The 15,155-nt window shown below is 39.8% G+C and overlaps 1 protein-coding gene across 1 annotated transcript; it reads right to left on the reverse strand.

Moving 5' to 3' along the window:
- Window positions 1-720: 720 nt before the first annotated feature.
- On the reverse strand, window positions 721-14,714 carry LSM11 (LSM11, U7 small nuclear RNA associated). The gene is made up of 4 exons (XM_087709394.1): window positions 14,218-14,714; window positions 9,995-10,134; window positions 9,020-9,103; window positions 721-6,486 (listed from the first exon to the last, which is right to left on the reverse strand). Exons 1-4 carry the CDS (start codon window positions 14,663-14,665, stop codon window positions 6,097-6,099), a joined length of 1,062 nt encoding a protein of 353 aa, XP_087565520.1. The 5' UTR covers window positions 14,666-14,714; the 3' UTR covers window positions 721-6,096.
- Between the last annotated feature and the right edge of the window lie 441 nt (window positions 14,715-15,155).

A 15,155-nucleotide genomic window follows, 5' to 3' on the forward strand; every position in this document is an offset into this window, starting at 1 on the left:
CCAATAAGATCACATAGATTAGGCCTCCTCCGTATCCCATCGGCCAGCCAGTGTCGGCTGGCAACCACAAGGAGGAGGGCCTTCTCGGTAGTAGCCCCGACCCTTTGGAACGAGCTCCCCGTGGAGATTCGCACCCTCTCCACCGTCCAGGCCTTCCGCACAGCCCTTAAGAACTGGCTCGCCTGGGGATAAAGATAGTTACCCCTCCCGAATGATGAATGTATGTTGTTTACTATTTTATTATATGTTTCTATCTTAATGTCTGTATTCCCCTTCCCCGATTTTATGTGAGCCGCCCTGAGTCCCCTCAGGGAAAAGGGCGGCCTACAAATATTAATAAAATCACAAAAATCACAAGTCATGTGATCAGAATTCAGATGCTTGGCAACTGGCATGTATTTATAACAGTTGCAGTGTCCCAGGCTCATGTGATCACCTTTTCCTCGACCTTCTGAAAAGCAAAGTCAATGGGGAAGCCAGACTTACTTAACCGTGTTACTAATCGGACAACTGCAATGATTCACTCAACTGTGGCAAGATAGGCCACATAATATCTTGCTGAGCAATATGAATTTTGGGCTCGATTGTGGTTGTAAGTCGAGGATTACCTGTATGTTATTAAAAATGCATTACCATCTTTATGTCAGTAGAGAAAGTTAAGATTAAAACATTTAAGTATTGCTAAAAATGATTCTATTAAAAAAATGACTCTGGCACAGCTTATAATTACAGTTAGACATTTATTGCCTTGGAGACTGAACTCCTAGTACAGATGCTTAACATCATCAAGCATTTATTTTTAAAGACACATCATACGTGTACATACATTGCAGGGGTTCAAGCAACAACTCCTTCTTGGAAATACAATCCTTAAGAAAAGAGACTAGAGGCTATTTGCACATTCTTTTAACAAGTATTCACAGGGCCAAAGCGCAGACTGGCAGCTGATTGGCACTTTTGCCTTGCTCACATAGCATATGTAGGTTAGCGGTAACTTTCCCAACTGTGAAAACCGAAGTCAGATGGTTGGGGCATCTGTGCCATGCAGGCTCTGTCCGAGTTTACACTGAATGTGACACTTGTCCTTCAGATGGGCCAACAAGTGTCTCATTTGACAAAAGAGAAACAAAAAAGGAACAAGCATTGAAAGAAATTCAAGTCCTATATGCATTACAAAAATGGAAGGATTCAGAGCCAGTCGTCTCAAGCCAAGGACCATGGGAACTGTATTTCAAATTGCACTACATAGCTACATACCAGAGTCCCCAAGATTCAATGGAGCTAATGAGAGAATAACATTAGTTAAAATGTGTCATGTCAACGATTCATTTCTCTAACACCAGGCTTTGAAATTGAGGATGCGCATGAACCATCAGCCCAAAGCTTTGTCATTGCTAATGACTCCAACAGAAGTGGGATAAGTAGGTTCTATTGACAGGGAATTGTCAAGGAGAAAATGTGCCAATGTGCCTGCACTTACTCTGAAAATGGTGAAATCAAAAGTCAGACACAGCATTTATTTTCTGTCTTTTGTGACAGGCTTCATATCTTGTCAGCTGAGAAGCCGGTCTTTTCAGATTCTCCTGAAACATTTGCATGGATTAGGAAAAAACAAGTTTTTTACACTTAACTCTTTACCAAACTAGACTTCTGTCATTCACTTTGTGCAAGAGCTTCACCAAGGCACTGGGGTATTTCTTCTCCTGAACAAAAATTAAATTCATCTTCAGCCCCAATGGGGTTTCTGTGAAACCAGAAATGAAAATCTTTGACAGCATGAGCCATGTGAAGTGAGAAATGAATTGTTGACTGACATACAATGAATTATTATCAACAAAGTTGTAACTATTCATCTTTGCACCATTGACCAAAACTTCGAAGCTCAAAGTGACAGAAGGTTGTTTTAAGATGTGCTAGTAACAGACACTCTGCATATCAATGTCCAAAAATCCTATCTAATGAGAGCCAATACGACTGCTGGTACATAGGATGATCAACTCTTCATATCTTCATAAAAGGGAATAGTTGCATAGTATGGCAGGGGTTAAATGTAGCTTCTCTGAACAGAAAATGGAAGGAATGTTGGAGGAGGAGGAGGAGGAGGTGGAGGAGGAGGAGAAGTGGAGGGGGGGGAGAAGAATACTGTCATTTTATAACTGTCCTCCACAACTTATTTCATACCGCTGGTGGAAAATTCCTGTAAACAGCTAAACAACTCACACATTACCCAGTTCATATAATGATAAACTTAACAAGTAACATGTGATCACAGAGAAGCATTTCTAAACACTGTCCAAATGGAACTTATATTTAAAATCATTCTTAGTTTTCGCCAGCAGACAACTTGAGTTTTAAGAAAACTAGAGAGCCAGTTTGGCTAAATATTCCACACCTGAAGGTAGGGGCTTTTTTCTATTTCAGTTTTGCTTACTTTTTCTTTTTTGGTTGAACTGAGCTGTTGTAAATTTGGTTGTTGTAAATTTATCCATTTGTAAGTTATGGACTGTCCAATAAAGAAATCAAAATATTAATCCTTTTTATCACAGCTAAGTAAGTAATCCAACATGTTATCTGCATGGCCTCTAGTCTCAAACTTTCTTTTTCAAGTTTTTATGCTTATCTTTACTGGCTATTAAACTATGCCTTGGTAGCTTTTTTTTTAAGCTATGTTTTGGTAGCACACATTCCATTCTGGCAAAACACATTTCTGCAGAAATGAATTAAGACATCCTGAGGTAAGCTATTATGGATCGAGGGCACAAAGGAAGACAGGCTGTTTCCAAATATATTTTATACTTGGTATATGAGAAGTAACACCTTGGAAATTAAGCTTAGCACCTAGAAGTTTTCAAGTAACAACTGCCAACAAGCTAATTAAGATTAATACAATTTAAAAATAAGAATGACATATAGTATTTACACAGAAACAAAGGTCAAGGGATAAGATGAATCCTGGATCACTTCTATTTCAATAAATGGCACTTTAGAAGCTACATGAAGAAAAAGCAGCAAAAGAAAATCAGAGAGATATTCTGATCTTTTGAAATTAAGTTCCAATAAGGGAACATGACTGATAAGAAATCTTTGCTCTTAAATAACCGACAGAATATTGTAGAAAACAAAAAAAAGAAGAAGTGACAAATAGTGATACATATAAAACCAATCTGCAAACAGTATTCTAGTTTACAAATATGGATCCACCAAGAAAGTTTGGCTTTCATTAATTAAACAAAATACTAGGGAAAATATTAAACTTAGCTAACTGTTTTTTAAATCAAAATAAAGAGCTGAAATGAAGCAAACAGGTAAACTGAATCAAAACACTGAAGTGTATATTCAGCTTTTGATGTCGAAGAGGAAAGAAAAGGGGAGAATGCATTGTAATTAATATATAAGTGTATTTGGTTCAAGTATGAAAATGTCTCATTAATGGAAAATCATACAACTAAATTTGAATAATCCATTCTAATACTAGTTTTTGACCCTATTGCTGAAGTACATGGATCTGTCCAAAATTCCAGAAGACATATGGTAGTAATGTTCAAAAAAGAAGGGGGAAAATGGGATTTTCAAAAAGTAATTGAGTGAGTTAAAGAACTCCTGAAGAATAGTAAAACTCTGTGATCATTCCAAGGGAAGTCAAAATTGATATCAAACATGGATCCATCATAAGACTCTTACAATAGAGTCCACTGGGAGTGGATGATGTAATGTTACACATGATATCACTGAAGCTTCTACTGGACACTTATGAACCGACTCTAACTAATGGATGCATGTCCTAGGAAATATATCTAAAGGCACCAGAGAAGACTATTTTGGAAAGAACCTCGCGATGCTATACATTACAAAGAGGCTGGAGAAAGTCACATCAGAAAGGGCAACTAGAGGTTGCTGCAGAAACTGAAGCTATCTCACATTGAAACATGTACTGATTTTTTTTTAAAAAAACATAGAATTGCAAAGAAAGAAGATACTATGGAAGAAACACATTTTGCATATATCATTCCCATTTTTGTTAAAACAAATACAATTACACAAACATTTGCTTGCATCCTACACATATTGCTTCCTAGCTCCTTTCCTTGACTATTATCATATTTACTACCATGCACCCAATGATACTGATGAAATAAAATATGTTTTGAGTCATTCAATATTGGGGGGAAATTAAATGTTATGCGCATTGTCACACTTTAATCTAAATTAAAGTAAAACTTGAGAATGGAAGCCATTCAACTTTCTTCTCATGCATTTCTATTGAAAATCACCTTTCATGATTATTTTTATCTTTTTTTGAACGCGTCAAAAGAGATGGGCTTGATGTGAGTCAGGAAAATGTCTTCCACGGGCTTCCCTGTTTTGTGTTCATTATCATGCAATTCAGGGCTCCAGCATCCCAAAAGAAAATTGGTTTTCCATTAGTTGCTGGTGGAATGGTAGCAAAACCTTTAGCGACCCTAGCAGAGTGTTGAGAAGAAGTAATGAGGCTTCCTTTTAATTGCCTATTTTGCTTCAACATAAGCATTACATGCAACAGCAAGCTGCATGCTTTCTAATATGGTTCTGATACTCCAAAATATTGTCTGAAAAAATAAATAAATCTGATGATAAGATTTCTCCCTCCCTCAAATGCTTGCTTTTTACCCTCTGGAGAATATTAGGCAAAATGTACTTGGTTTTGCCAGTCAGACAAAAATATATCACAATTGACCTTTCCATAATGCAACTCAGTCATTAGATTTTTCTAGTTATTTTAGAAATGCAGAATGACTCACCATATGTATTGTATTAATTATGCTTTTATAGATGCTTTGGAATTCAATTTTAATAAAATTGTAAAAGGCCTTATGGCATTTCTCCAACTTAAGGGAATCTTCTCTAGCTACTGATGTGTTTAACACATTCCCCATAAGCAGAGTTGCTATTTTATAGCGCCCTAAACATTTTCATGGCATGGTCCATACACATGCATTGTTATATCTTGCACCATTTTGATAGATGCTGAAGGAGACAGAGATGCTGCAAATAGCACCATTTTTTTTGAAAAATCATCATGCATTCTTTTCAGCAGTTTTAAACATGCTTCTCAAGAACAAGCAGCATCTGAAAAGGACCACTGAGAGCCAAAATAAGATTTGGAAAAATCCTAGTAGATATTGCAAACCAAACATTTTCTGTAGTTACTAAGAGCTGGTGGGAAATCAGATTCCCAAAGCCATCAGATAATACATAGCAACACCAAGCATACATTCAACATTTTCTTTTCTTTTTTAAACCGCATACATATATCTTAGCCGTTATTGTTAAGGACACAAAAATGGATGGGAAAAAAAAAGCTACAATTTCTGGGTTGTTGAAAAACACACCGAAGCAAGCTCAAACCAGAGAAGCCACACATATTGTCTTGCAGGTAGAAATGGGTAGGAAAACAAGTAGAGAAAATTGGGTGGCAGGCTGAATTTTTATAAATACCAAACAAAAGGTCAAAGGCTGCTTTCAGTCACTGAAAAAGAAAAAAATGAACTGGTGAGGAAAGTTTTTTTTAAAAATTACACTAGTTGCAATGCAAACTCCTTTTTCTTTCCATTTGTTTTCAGAGAATGGGACTCCTTTAGGGCCTGCAATGCAAAGCTGGACCAGTCCTTTAGGGGTGCGCCCTGTGCATAGTGTATGGAGAAGAGAGAGATGGCTTCAAGCAAGCTAATTCCTACAGCTGTAGCTTGCAGTATTCTGTCCCTTAATTCACATTTCTCATGGAAGTATCAGTGTCATGACCATGTGGCTATTCCAGGCCCACTTAGCCGGCTGCATATTCTGCAGAATTTAAATATTTACTGTATAAGGAAAGTCACTCCACGGCCAAGCCATACAATTTTGAAAGTCACAGTGTCTATATGTCTCCCAAAGTTTAGGGAATCTGTTTTGGGAGAGACCGCATCAGTTGTAGATAAAATTCCAGTCCACTCAAAGAGACAATTGGCTCAAGTCTCTATGTCTATAATCCTTTCCCTCTTTTGACCAAAAGGAAAAAAAGAGCTAAAATGCTGTCTCTTTTCACCACTGAGCTGTTGTGGCTGGAATCAGTCAACGAGATCAATGTGCCAGGTGAACAAGCAGCACATTTTCTCCTCGAATGAAAATCTGGTTTATGTGTCGTGTAAACACTTGCTGATAATCCACTCTGGACCTCTGCTTTTTTCGGGAACGGCCTCTTTTGCCACCCGTGCTCTTCTCCTCTACTTGGGAGAGTCTGCTGGGCAACTCCATGTCTCTCCCAGAGACTTTTGGCAAACTAGAGCTTCGCGTCCTCTCTCTGCTGGCGTGCTTCTTCGCTCCATGTTTCTCCTCTGATCTTCCCCTACCTGACTCAGATTTCCTCCTCGATGTCCTTGGATCATATGGAAGGGCTGGAAAGTCCGTAGTCGTCTTTGAATCGGCTTCTTTTTTAACCAAGGACTCCTGCAACCTCAGTCTGTCGAAGAGCTACAGAGAAACATTGGAAATAAATTCACAAGTCATAAGAAACGGCAGAGAGTATTTTATACTCTGATTGACCTGTTCAAACGATGGATAAACTAATCTCTTTTGTTCAATTAAAATTTGTAAGTCAAAGATTTAGTAAGTCCTCTTTTGAAAAGGAGAGGATCTATTTTTCCTTAGTCAACAAGTTCTCCAATAGCAATAGCAGTTAGACTTATATAGCACTTCACAGTGCTTTACAGCCCTCTCTAAGTGGTTTACAGAGTCAGTGTATTGCCCTCAACAATCTGGCTCCTCATTTTACCGACCTCAAAAGGATGGAAGGCTGAGTCAACCTTGAGCTGCTCAGAATCGAACTTCTGGAAATGAACAATGAGTTATCCTGTAATACTGCATTCTAACCACTTTGCCACCAAGGCTCCTTGAATTTTCCATAGACATGACCATGCACGATTCACACACTTCTTGTACAGTACACATACTAACTATATTGCAGACCTGTCAGTAAAAAAATCTACCACAATCACGGATGCAGTTGATTTGAATTAAAATACCTCTGCAGTGGGATCATTTCAATTTTATATAGCAGCAAGTGCACTGCCAATATTAAATGTTAAATGGTAGTAATGTACACATATTCACGCTTGAAAAATCTAATGACAATTTGTTGTGATCAGCTGAGGAAGGGTGCAAGCTCACCCTTTCAGTTATTGTTGCATAGCAGGAGAAAGGCAATCACAGGACAAATCACTGATAACAACCACTCTTCTCAATCAAAACAACCATAAGACATTAGATGTTAAGTTATGTGTCAACTGTTCCTATGAACTGAGCTTGGAATATTCATTCTAAAGTAAGCAAAACTTACATCAATATAGTGAAAGTAAAATCTGCATCCAAAATTTTTGCAAGACATAGTTTCCAAGAGAATAGATAATATAGGAACTGACGTCTCCTTTTGTTTTGTACTTATATGTACTCCCAACTTCCAACATCTATCAACTACTCCTGGTTAATAAATAGAGCTTGCCAAGGATGGTGCTACTTAGCACTCAGTGTAAGTCCATTCACATGCTGAAATGATACATGAGCAAATAAAAATCTGTACTACTTCCCTGCACAAAGATCTCTATTAGTATAAATAGTGGGCCTACCTCTAGAGGATGCTGGCTGAGGAATTCTGGGAGTTGAAGTCCACACATCTTAAAGGTTGAGAAACACTGCTCTAGAAGATGATAAATCTAGTTTGCTCAACAGGCCCCCTATTTACACTAAGATGTCTTGGGGGGGGGGGGGGCGCTCTATATTCCAGCCTGTCCTGAATGTGTAGCAAGTTGGTTGGCAGCAGACTAATCCTTCCAAATTTCACACAAATTGCACATATCCCAAATGCATTATTTTGTGCATGTGCAACAGGGCTGACTGTATGAAGTCTTCGACAGACATTAACCAGTTAATAGAAAACCCATATCAAGGCTTGCTCATTTTTTTAAAAAGAGCCTTGCCAATGAATCTCTCTATGAGCCTATGAGTCTGTTAAATAGCAGAGAAACTCTCATCCACTTCCTCCAAGGGAATAAAGAGCAGTGGAAAAGGAAGGAGAGCTGGTTCATTTGGCAAGCAAAAAACATGTCAAATAGAAAGCCTCAACAGCCTTTTATCTATGGCAATTCTCACGACAAATGAGGGGAATGTGGAACTGCCTCCTTTCTCTCACTCTGTAGAACATCTGGAATGAAAGGACAGGTGGCAATTCTTACTTTCTCCTAACATTTGGCAGAAGGCAATAGAAACAAGCTCCTATCTGCACTCTGCAAAAAGCCTGAAGCAAGATCAAAGACCCAGCCTTTCCAAACTTTACACACTTAGGGAGGAATGAGTTTAGGAGTAATCCTGGTTATTGATCTGGTAGTTAGCCAAACCAAACTTTGTGGATTCTTGGTAATTAGGTCAACGTTCAATCCCAACATGGATCAAATGTACTGACAAAGGAATATAAAGAAGAATGGAAGAGAAAAACTAGCATGTAAGATAATCCTCATTGGATTAAGTTTAAGCCTATCTACTCCAGCATTGTGTTCTAGAGTAACTGACCCAAGTGTCTATGAGAAGCACACAAGCTGGTAAAGAAAAGCAACAGTACCTCTGCTTCCCAAGTCCTGCTACAAACTTTGCATTCTGTAAATTCTGATTCTTTGGAGTAGTCCAAATATTAGTTTCTATAGCATTAGGACATGACTGTAACTCTGACGAATCTAGGAATCAGTTTTAAATCATTATGAGTTTCTGGTGACTGGTACAAACATTTAGTAATAAACAAACAAACAGCCACTGAATCAAATCACTGGAGAGCAAGAGGCAAAGTTAAACTCCCAAATGATTGTATCGGGCTACATCTCCGCCGATTAATAAAAGAAGAAATAACCTTCCTTCTTCTTTGCTAGCAGTGAAATCAGACTTTTATAAGGTAGAGGAAGATAGGAAAGAGCCATGTCTTTTTGAAACATATGTGACATTGTGGAGAATGGAAACTTACTCTGGTGAGGGTCAACTGTGGCTCCACATAGAAAGCTTTACCCAGCACTGGTTTTCGGTAGGTCTCGTCTACATCACTCAGGGCCTGGCACAAGGCAAATAAGCAGAAAGACTTAAAACATATAGGATCTTCTTATCATAAATTTTGGCATCACAGTGGGGAAAGACGACAGGAGTCAGAAGGATAACGACATAAAACAATGATTTGATACTTGTTCTCAATGTCTGATTGAGATACTGTAAAGCAATATTAGATGTTCACTTGCTCACTCAGAATTTTTATTTTATTATGAGAATAAGCCCATTCGGATATACTTAGGCATTTAAGAGAAATTCCATAGACTTAAAATAAAAGCCCAGATTCTTTTGACATTTTCTTGTATTCATTTGTATGCATTTCTTTACAGAAATGTCAATGAATACCATGTGAATATATATAGTTAGGAGAACAATATGTAGTTGGCCTTTTCTTGTATTGGAAATGCCAATGATATCATTTGAATATATGTAGTTAGGACAGCAAGCACACCAAAGTCCTGCTTGCTCCCCTAACTACATATATTCACATGGTGGTTGGTCTGAAACTTTGAAGTAAATACTAGTATATTAAGATATTTAAATTTTAATAGCTGGAGCAGTGAAGGGTTGGACAACATACAGTTACAGTTAATTGGTTAAAGAGAGCTGGCCACTGCATGAGGGAATCTGAGCTGTGATTGGTTGCTGTAAGAGTGAAGGGGGAGTTTCCTCGTTTCCCGCCTTTTTCTTCTGTGTGCCGTGTGTGCTCTCTGTGATTTATCTGAGGATGTTCCTGCTGGGTTGATTTACCTGACAGTGCTCCTGTTTGCCTTATTTACTGTAAATATATTTATTTATATAAAACTGGTTTGCGTCAGTGTCTCTGACTCCATTTGGACACCAGCTGCGCAATTTCCTGACATAGTAAAAACCACAGAAGGGAAATGTTCAGGATTACCATATTCCAGAACTTGTCAAATGCAACCAAGAATCCAGTGCAGACACCACGAAGCCCCTTGAAAGTTCGGATATGGACATTGACTTTTACGCCATCACGGACACAGCGATGAAGTTCCCCAAGCGGACTGCCTTCATGAACTGGAAAGTAAGATAACAACCATCATTTGCTGTAGAACAAAACAATTTCCAGCTATTGTTGCTATTATTATTTGAATTACATACTTCTGCCCACAAGGTGTAAGAGACAATACCTGCAGGATTATTTTGCATTGTATTATTCAGAACTGTCCATCTGAAAGTTCCCATATGTTCTGTCTACTGTCTTATTAAGAATTAACTGACATGGGTCTTTGATTTTTTACCCCTCTAAAACCAAAAGAATAGCACATTTTTATTCAGTGAGAATCTTTTACCCAAGTACTGTATAATAGTTCTCCAAACATTAGCGAGTATTATTCTTAGTGTCATGGAATTTATTTGTCTCTGGCTTTAGGCATTGCAGAAATATAATTATTCATACAGAGTTTATGGGTATGTAATTGGATATGCAATAGTGGTGTAATGGATTTTTAGCACAGTACATATGCTTAATATCCCAATTCTAAAGGATTATTAAAAGGCTTGTCACTGTGTAGTAGTTAATATTTCTGGTTGATAATCATGTCAGTAACCAAACAACAATCAATGCAGTCTAAATTCTAATCGTGCAAATGATTAGTCTTCTATAGCTCATAATTTATTATGTGACATAAATAAATATACCAGCCATTGCTTTGGATAACATTAAAGGATCGTGTTAGCATTAAAAGGATACGAAACTATCTAGTATAGAGGTTGTAGTCCTGGATTATACTATTTTTTGGATGGATTCTATAAGTGTTTCACATATACACAGGAAGGAGGAAATGTCCAGGAATGCTTCTAACCATTGGCAACAGCTCTTTCTTTTGGAAAGGAATTATCTTAAGATATATAGTAAACTGCAGATGCTCCAAGCCACTTTCCCCCCAGCTTCCTATCATTTAAATATCCTTCCATTACCTAGATACATCTTGTACTCAGGTTGTGACTATTTGCAACCAAGTGTAGGCTGGCTGAGGAAGTCTATGAATTGTAATCAACTCATCTGAAGGATGGACAGGTTGGACAGGAGTGAACAAGGTCATTTAGGCATGCTTAATATTTTGCCACTTTGCTGCAAATGTCCACACTATACTATGCTACTTCTATGGCTATTGGAATCTGGAATTCCTTGGAAGATTCTCTGAAATGAGTTCAATAAATAAATTAAAAGCTTCTATACTTTATCAGCCAGATGAGAAGTAGATAATGAATCCTTCTTTTTTTTTTTGGTATTGTCATCTTGCACCTCTCTGAAAGCACAACTCAAAGAAGTTAGCCTTTTTTTCTTCTAAAGTGATACGTAGACAGCTGCAGTTATTTGGTTGCCATTTAATTCCAATCTCTAGTAATACATATTTTTCACAACAGGAAGCATGTATATGTATCTATAAACTACCTTATTTTTTGGAGTATATGACGCACCTTTCCTCCCCAAAAGTGGGTGGAAAAGTCTGTGCATCTTATACAGCGAATATTGCAGCAGGGGGGGAGGGGTTGGTGTGGCACCAATCAGCTATTCTAGAATGGGCTGCGGTGGCAAACAGTCCGCGGTGAAGATGAACGGTCCACGCCGAATGGGCAGCAGCAAATGGGCTGTGCTGAACAGGCTGCAGCGAATGGGCCAGATGAATACCAGATGGATGCTGGGAGCCAGAGGCAGATTTTTTTTTTCTTGTTTTCCTCCCCAAAAGCTAGGTGTGTCTTATAGTCCGGAGCATCTTATACTCCGAAAAATATGGGTAAACTAAAAATATTAGTTTGATGTATTCCATTGGTACCAGTCACTTGTAGTACAGATATTCAGAGTATAGCTGGGAAACTAGCTGAAAGTAATGGGAATGTTGTGGAAAAAATGTAATATATGATCTCAAAACAAATAACAGACATCAACATAGAAACTTGCCTATTATTCTATTATCATAACTTCTGCTCTGTATTTATAAGCCTGAAATAATGTTTAAGAACTAGGATCATAACAACCTAACTATTGCTACAACAGCTGCAAAAAACAACATCATTCTAGACTTTCAAATTGCTGCTTACAGCTTTTTCTCCAAGTCTAGTCATTTTAATTCAAATCTGAAAGAATAAGCTTTGAAGAGAGGGAAAGCAAATTCCTGCAAATGCCAGAGTTGTGTCAATTAGGAGGCTGCGAAACATTTTGAATTATACTGAACAGTATAATTTTGAAATGAGTGGTTACAACCTTACCAGAATGATCAGCACAACATAAGAACACTTCAAAGTAAGGTTAAAATAACTGTTTTGAACCTAAGACATTATTTCAAATCTGAAACATTTAAAATCCAAAATCTTTTGCATGCTGTTAATATCAGCTACTAATAGCCAGACCTTCTTAGCACAACCTTTGAACATTATTTTAGAATGCAGAATAAAAATTAATACATGCTTTATATTCTAAATATGTTTTTGAAAGTTGTTTGCTATGTGGGCACAACATGCTGGAGAAAATATAGGTAGTTTGTATTTACTTCATGCTGGACCCATAGTAAGGCTTTTACTTTTAAGCTACTCTCAATCTCATTTAAACAAGAATACTTACAACACCCAAAACATCCAAGCTAGTAGAATCTTCAGATCCTTTATTTTACACCAACTATGGTTCTATTACCAGAAATGGTTCCAAGTCATTCTACCTCAATTCCTTAGGCTTAAGAATGTCAGTAATATCTTGGTGCTTTCCCAAGAAAATACCTTGGACAGTTCCTCACCCTTCCTATTGTTATTCCATCAGAAAAGAAATGTTCTATGATCATCTCTTTCATCAATTTTCAAGCAGTCCATTAGCTGTGGCATTCAATCTATTAAAGCTCCATGGTCCTGTGATGAAACTGAGGAGGCAAGGGTGATCTCAACTTTTCCTTTAACATGTACATCTTCTCTTATTTATTCAAATTGCATTTACAGGACTGCAAACACTCTCTTTAAGGCACTGCCCACACTCAGTGCTGCTTACCTACAGCGCAGGATGAATCTATAAGGACCTTTCAACCTATTGTACCTCAGAAGATGGAACAGTCTGTTCTCTAAAACATAGCTGGGCGCCTTTCTTTCATTAAGCTTTATTGACAACTGAAGAAAATCTGATTACCTTCAGTATTTTTATTTATTTTATCCTGCCTTTATTATTTTTTATAAATGGTTCAACGTAACAAATACACTTGAAGCTCCTTCCTTCTTTTATTTTCCTTACAACCCTATGAGGTGGGTTAGGCTGAAAGAGTGATTGGCTCAAAGACACGCAACCAATTTTCATGCCTAAGGCAGGACTAGAACTCACAATCTCCCAGTTTCTAGCCTGGTGCCTTAATCACTAAAGCAAACTCCTCAATGCCCTTCTTTCCTAAAAGATTAAAGCACCCATCACGGGGATCTTTCCTCACTAGACCCCAAACTCTTTAACTGGGTGTTTCCTTGACCAGATTTGCTGGCTAATTGTAACCCACATACAGTATTTAAAGTCAACCTAATTATGGTTTAATAATTGATGCCATATTGGCCATTCAAGCAAAACAAAGAACTAGGCACACAAGCTCAAGTCCCACAACATACTAAGGGCAAATTTAGGAATTTATAATTTGGTGCTGTGTGCGTCACATCCACTAACTCTAGCTGCAAAATGGCTTGTCAGGCCTCTTTCCATACTACCTACCTTCAAAATAGTCCATCACCCATAGTTCTGAATTCCCACTTTTTTCACTCTCTTTAGTACCTACTCTTAAATCTATTACAAATGGAAAATAAGATTACAGTAACTATTTAAAAAATGTTTTGATGAACATTACATATTCTTTTTTGAAAACCCCTTTCTCTTTAGACAAGCTTATTCCGTACCCACTCGGCTTTTCATTCGTGCCTATCTACGCCCAAATGCGGGGCCGCCCCTGCGGACCCCGGATCAATGCCAACATGCAGCAGTATGTATTCGGGACTTCACACCCAACCCCTGAACTGCTTTCCCATAACCAGGGCCAGACTCTGGAACACGAGTATTTGGGGGTGGGGGAGCAGTGGGGGGGGGGGGGTCGTGATATTTCGTCCGAAAGGAGACGCTGCGCCAAACGCCGCTCAGCTTACGGGACATCTTGGTGAGGACGTTGCGCGGCGCCTTCCTGCCCCGCGACCTAGCTCTCTCCTCTGCTTCTGGCTTGGGCTCCTTGACCAGCATGAGGTTGCGGAGCCGCTGGAGGCGTTCGGGGTCGGCGGGGGGCCGGCCGGCCCGGCTCCGAGTACGCGTCCCGGCGGAGCGGCTGCTGCGGCCGGCGGCTGTTCTCGAGCGACCCGGGGCGCGGAGCAGGCCGCGCTGAAAGCTCTCGTACTCGGCCAGGTTGTTGAAGCAGGGCGCGGCCGGGTAAGGCAACGGGGTGCGCTCCGAGTACAGCGCCAGCAGCGGGTCGAAACGCGGCGAGCTCACGTCCAGCCGGCCGGGACTCGGGGATCGCTCCGAGCTGCGACGCCCGCTTGAGTGGCGCCGGCTCCGCCGCCTGGGCTGAGCCCCGGCCTTCTCCGCCGCCTCCTCCTCCATGTCTCTCCCGCTCTTGCCCTGGCCCCGGCCCTGCTGGGAGGGGCAGGAAGAGCCGCCCGCAGCGCGCTCCTTCGCCGCTATGGGCCGCCCCAGCCCCGCGATTGCACGGCAGGTCCCTTCCCGCCGCCTCTTGATGCTCTCTCGGCAGGCAGGCGAGAATTGCGTTGCTGCCCGCCCGCCCGCCGAAATGGCCGTCCGGCAAGGCCGCCTCTGGTTTTGGCTCGGCCGGCTGGAAGGAGGACCATTATCCACCTTCATTCATCTGAGGAAGGGATGGCGGAACTCTCGGTTCTCAAGATGTTAGTGCGCTCTTTGCATTCCCTTCCTGGAGCCGCGGACCGGTCCACACTTGGCCGCTCCGGCTGGGAAAGGTTCAAATCGTGGCTAGTTTGCGTTTGAGTTCGTCTTTTGTGAGTCCGGCCATTGGGTTTATTCACTCAATCATAGTAGAAATAAATAAGGGCTACTGTAAACCATGCTATAATAACCT

Source organism: Thamnophis sirtalis, unplaced genomic scaffold (assembly GCF_051295495.1).
Source record: "Thamnophis sirtalis isolate CommonGarterSnake01/CBP01778 unplaced genomic scaffold, rThaSir2_p1.2 scaffold_3, whole genome shotgun sequence".
NCBI classification, from domain to species: Eukaryota; Metazoa; Chordata; class Lepidosauria; order Squamata; family Natricidae; genus Thamnophis; species Thamnophis sirtalis.